Genomic DNA, 5,139 nt, shown 5'->3' with positions numbered 1-5,139 from the left:
TTTTGCTTTTCTACATGAGGCAAAACTGGAAAGGCTTCTGGGTCAGTCTGGACCTCATAATCACACAAGTACACACAAGGCACAAGTAAAGCCTCCCTGTTTGGGGGGCATTGGGATCAAACAATACACTACTAATAGCAAAAATGAGTGCTTACTATGTGCCGGGCACTGTTACCTCATTACCTCATTATATGCTCACAAAAACTCTGAGATAGCTGTTTTTATTTCTGCAGTCGTATAGATATGCAAACTACAGCACAGAGAGGTTAAGGCGGGTAGCCCCGAATCACAGAGTTAATGATTAAACCTAAAACGCTTCCATTGTAGGCCTCAGTGCTTTGAAGGAAAGGGACTTTTAGTTCAGGCCTATATTACCCACCTGCCCTTGGCCTTTGCAGAGAATGACAGAAAGTATGGTCACTTCCCACAATGGAAGCTGGGTGGGGGGGACCCAAGGTAGAAAGCAGAGCTGAACGGTGTGTGCACATTTCCCCTCAGAGAATGTGAGATGGAAGGGTGCCACTCTCACAGCAATGTGCCTCAGTCTCTATGTGAATGTGCCTGTGTGCGTGAGTGTGCTTGTGTGGGTTTGTGTATCCGCGTACATGAAGGTGCGCGTGCATGAATTTTTGTCAGTGGTGTGCGTGTGACTCAGGAGTGTGTGACTGTGTGCATACTAGAGTGTGTGATAGTATAGATGTGACTGTAAGAGTCACAGTGTGTGATTGTATGTGTGTTAGCGCAGCCCTGCGTGCCGGGGTCGCCCTACATTCCAGAGCAGCCAACTGAGTTTCCCGAGGGCCATGGTGACTCACTGAGTTCTCAGCTCTGGCAGCCCCAGCAGGGCCACAGGGCAAGCAGAGGGGAGGGTCCAAGGTAGGGGTCTGACCCCGGCTTCTGCACGCTCCGGCTGCGACTGCAGGTCCCCTGCGGCGGCTCAGAAGCTCTGCCCCGCCTGCACCACCGGTGCGGGGGCGGCACAGACCGCCCAGGCGAGGGGCAGTGGCGCCGGCGCTGGAGGGGCCCGGCGGGCGGAGGCTGCAGCCGCCGGAGTGCAGGGTGACTCACCGCGCCTCGAGAGGGCAAACCCCGCGCCAAGACTCGAGTGCCCGCAGAGAGTGAACATTTCGGGAGGCCCATGCCAAGCGCGCCCGTTCCCGCCTCGCCTCACCGCTCTCTAAGCCTCTGAAAGATGGAAATGTCACTTTCTCGGCCTGCCAGATTCCCCGCCCGGTCAGGGGGCTCGAGGCTCCAGGTCATGACTCCAAGGAAAAAGCGCACACATCCAATGAAAACAATAATTTATTTAAATAATCTCTTCATATTGTAAAATCAACATTAAGAGCATGTTGTTTTCATAATAAATAGCCCCAAAATATCTTTCATTTCAAGAACAAAGACTTTAGGATAAGATAAAATAAAACCCAATCAGTAGCTTAGTTAAACTGAGAAAATTTTCAAAGGGAAAAATAAAATGGAGGGGTTGCTGAGGTCACTGCTAAACCGCAGTTTTCACAAGTCGGTGGGGGGTGGTTTACAAAAAAGTCTGAAAAGACGAGTGTTTTTATACAAATAAATCAGTGGGAAAATCTGCACAGACACCTTTATTTACAAACTCTATGTCGAAGTCCAGCCTAACAATCCTGAATAGGTTTTAAAAAAGATAATTTAAACACATTTTTTTGCAGTGTCCACATATTAAAAAATCATTTTTTCCCCAACATCAAAATGAGGTCATCCGCAAAGGCACCTAAACTTTTAAAAAAATAAAAATAAAAAAACTCCAAAGGTGATGGATGAGGAAAGAGCTAAGGGAGCGTTCCTGGGGGAGGGGGCGGGATCTAAGGCAGGGCAGAGGGGGGCTCCAAGGACTTGGGACAGCAGGGCAGAAAAAAAGCGGCGGGCCGCCCAGGTCACCGGGGCGAGTGGGGAGGGCGCGCAGGCCCGGGAGGTCAATCAGCCCATCGCTGGAGCTGGGCCTGGGGGCGGGCACGGAGAAAGGAGCCTCAGAGCACCCTGGAAGCTTCGCGGGCGGGGGAGGCGTCCCTCCCCCGGACTCAGCTCGTGGCCCGCGGCAAGGAAGGCGCCCGACTGCCTCTTGGGTCGCGGAGGGGAGGAGTGGCATGTCTGAGGCGGGGCTCAGGTCGGAAAGGCGGCCAAGGAGGGCGGCCCTGCCGGGGGCCTCGAAGAACCTTCCAGTTCCCCACCGCTCAGAGGCAGCTCGAGGAAGCAGGGCCCGTGGCGGGCCCTCCCGGGCCTCTCCTCACAGAGGGTGGGAGGTGTCCTCGGGCCAGCTGGAGGGACTCTCCGGCTCTCCGGGCGAGCACTGAGGATCACCGATCTCTGCTCTGTCAGTCTCCTGCGTAGTGTCCCTCGGGTTAGAAAATCGTCCCCGCGCTCACTGGGGCGCCCCCGCCGCCGTGGTGGTGGTGGTGGTGGTGGTGGTGGTGGTGATGGTGCGGCTGCGGGGTCTGCGTTGGGTGCAGCAGGGGCGCGGCGGCCTGCAGGTGTGAGGCAGGGCCGGAGGCCTGGTGGTACCACGGGTAGTTGCCCAGGAAGGCCGAGGCCGCGCTGCTCGGGCTGGAGCCCGAGCTGCCGGCGCCGCTGCCGCCGCTGCCGGGGCCGCCACCGCTCCCCATCCGCTGCGGCGCGCTGAAGTCCCAGGAGGCCGGCGCCGACACGGGCGGTGAAGCACAAGGTGGCGAGGTGCTGGCCCCAGGGTGCTGTTCCGAAGGGATCTCACCGCTTTTCCACATCTTCTTGAACTTGGACCGGCGGTTCTGGAACCAGATTTTGACCTTTGTGGAAAAGGAACCCGAACGTTAGTGGAAGAACCTGGATCTGGGGCAGGGGAGGGGAGGAGCGTGGAAAGCACGCGCGGCAGGCGAGCGGATCACGTGCCGAGGCCTCCGAGGCTGGGATGGCTCCCACTCTATTGGGAGGCAATCTCAGAAAATCGGAGACAGCTGGTGTGGGTGCACCGAGGTGGTGGTGACAGCGGGGGAGGGTCAGGAGGGCCAATGATTTTACCCGCTTAATCAGTACGACGCGGTAAGACTGCGAAAGCGGCTTTCTGCCCACCCCGGTCCTTTCGTTTTCTCGCGCGCGGCGCCCCCCTGGGGATTTCAGCTTCCGGAGTAGAAGTTTAGACCGCCCAAGGCGCGGGCCTCGTAATCCTTAAAATTACTTTAGAAACACTTTTTTAGAACGTTGTGCTGACCCCGCTGGCTTCCCAGCCACCCCAGGCCCGCGCGCTCTTCGTTCCGCTCCAGGCCGGGAGCCCTCACCTGAGTCTGGGTGAGGCCCAGAGACGCCGCCAGCTCCGCTCGCTCGGGGAGTGCCAGGTACTGAGTCTTTTGGAAACGCCTCTGAAGAGCCGCCAGCTGGAAACTGGAGTAGATGGTGCGGGGTTTCCGGACTTTCTTTGGCTTCCCATTCACTATCCGGATTTCAGGCTCGAGGTCCTCTTTCTCTGCAACGCAACGCAACCGTGAGAACAGCACAACCGGGGAGCCCCCAAAGACTTCCCGCTGGGCGTAAGCGCCTGGCCTGGGACTTGGCCTGAGCCGGGGAGCGGCTTCTCGGAGACGAGCAGGGCACTCAGACTGCACTTCGCTAAGTGCGGACTCGCGCCTCCTTGGAACCTGGGAGCTGGATTTTCCAGGAAGGGGAAGAAGGAGCCAACCGGAGAGAAAGAAGGAGCAGGTGGTAAAGAAATGAGTTGCCATGAAGCATGCACCGCGCGCCCACTCGGCCCCCTAAGGCCACCTGGTCCCACCAGCCGAGCCCCGAGGGACCTACCCAGTGACCCTCGGCAGACTGGTGGTTGAGAAGAGTAAAAGGCGCAGGGCGGGCAGGGAGGGAGCAGGCAGAGTACACGGCAAGGGTTCCGGATGGATCCCCGCCCCAAACAATTTTCGCCCACCCATCCCAGGAACTAGACTTGTCACCCTTGACGCCAGCGTTGTGCATACCAGGTTCGTTGTTGGCCGGGGAAGAACTGGTCCCGTAGGGTGCGTAGGAGGTGTAGGCGGCGGTGTAGCCCAGGTCGTAGCCGCTCTTGGCGGAATAAGGGACGTTGTTGAGGCCGCCGGCGTGGTACTGGTAGGAGCCCATGTGCGCGTAGGGCGAGCCCCCACTGCCGCCGCCGCCCGCCGGGTGCTGCTGGTTGGTGTAGTAGCTGCTGTCGGTAGCTGTGGATACCGGCAGTGTGGGCGACTCCTGGGGCTTGTGGAGGCTGCTGCCGTTGCTGCCGCCGGGGCCAGCGCCGCCGCCGCTTGGGGGCTGCTGGTGCTGGTGGTACGTGCTGGAGGCCGTGATCTGGGTCGAGTGCATATCAGCCACCAGACTGTCAAAGACTCCAGTCATCCTGGCCCGGGACGGGAAAGAGCAGGGGTGGCGGGCGCGAGGGGGGAAGCGAGGCGCCTCCTCCGTCTCTCCCTGTCCCCTCCAGCAGCCAATGTAATTACGGGGGGTGAGGGAGGGTGGGGAGGAAAACAAGAAATGTGGCAACGGTCTGGGCAACTCCTCCTCCGGGGGAGGCGATCACCGTGCACTGCTCGGGACAGCTGCCGCCGGCCGCATCCTCTCTCCGCCTCTCTAACCCGCTCGGCTTCTTGCCCAGCGCCGGCTCGGGCGGGGGGCGGGCGGCGGGCGGCGGAGGGGGCAGGGGTGGCGGGGCCAGGCCGGGGCTCCGGGAGGCGGGAGCAGGTGAGCAGCCCAGAGCGGCCTTACGATTGTCTGCGGGGCGGGTTCGGGCAGGGTGGGCATTTAACAGTCGTCACGTGAGCGCCGGGACGTCACCTAGCAACAGCCAATCCCGAGCGCCGGGCCGCGAGGCTCCGGGCGCCGGGGTACGCCTGGCCGGGGGGCTGGTGTCACGGGGCGGGCGCTGCGGCTGCTGCGGTTGCGGGCGCAGACAGGCCGCCGCTGAATGGGAGCAGTGAGGCGAGGGAGTGGGGAAGGGGCGCGGTGGGGGGGCGGGGGCGGGGGCGGGCAGCCGCAGGACGGGAGGCGCGAGGACGGGGACCGGCTCAGGGGAGAAGACCGGGGGTCTCCCATCCCGTTCTGTGCACAAGCGCCCACCAGGTCCCGCGACTCGAGTCCTCCTGTCCGAGGTCCGCGTTCAAACACGGATCA

The 5,139-nt window shown here is 60.7% G+C and overlaps 1 protein-coding gene across 1 annotated transcript; it reads right to left on the bottom strand.

Moving 5' to 3' along the window:
- Window positions 1–1,284: 1,284 nt before the first annotated feature.
- Window positions 1,285–4,744, bottom strand: DLX2 (distal-less homeobox 2). The gene is made up of 3 exons (XM_082689187.1): window positions 3,975–4,744; window positions 3,288–3,472; window positions 1,285–2,798 (listed from the first exon to the last, which is right to left on the bottom strand). The coding sequence occupies exons 1-3, from the start codon at window positions 4,366–4,368 to the stop codon at window positions 2,379–2,381; spliced, it is 999 nt and encodes a 332-aa protein (XP_082545313.1). The 5' UTR covers window positions 4,369–4,744; the 3' UTR covers window positions 1,285–2,378.
- Window positions 4,745–5,139: the final 395 nt, after the last annotated feature.

This window comes from Mustela nivalis (assembly GCF_964662115.1).
Source record: "Mustela nivalis genome assembly, chromosome: 11".
NCBI lineage: Eukaryota > Metazoa > Chordata > Mammalia > Carnivora > Mustelidae > Mustela > Mustela nivalis.
This window is presented reverse-complemented; position numbering and strand designations above follow the sequence as displayed.

Bases quoted from the DNA above. Each gene is read 5' to 3' on its own strand.
- DLX2 (XM_082689187.1), bottom strand. From the start codon at position 4,368: ATGACTGGAGTCTTTGACAGTCTGGTGGCTGATATGCACTCGACCCAG. The intron at 3,473-3,974 runs GTATGCACAACG...GTTGCGTTGCAG, and splicing joins CCCGGCCAACAACGAACCTG to AGAAAGAGGACCTCGAGCCT. The intron at 2,799-3,287 runs GTGAGGGCTCCC...TTTTCCACAAAG, and splicing joins TGGGCCTCACCCAGACTCAG to GTCAAAATCTGGTTCCAGAA.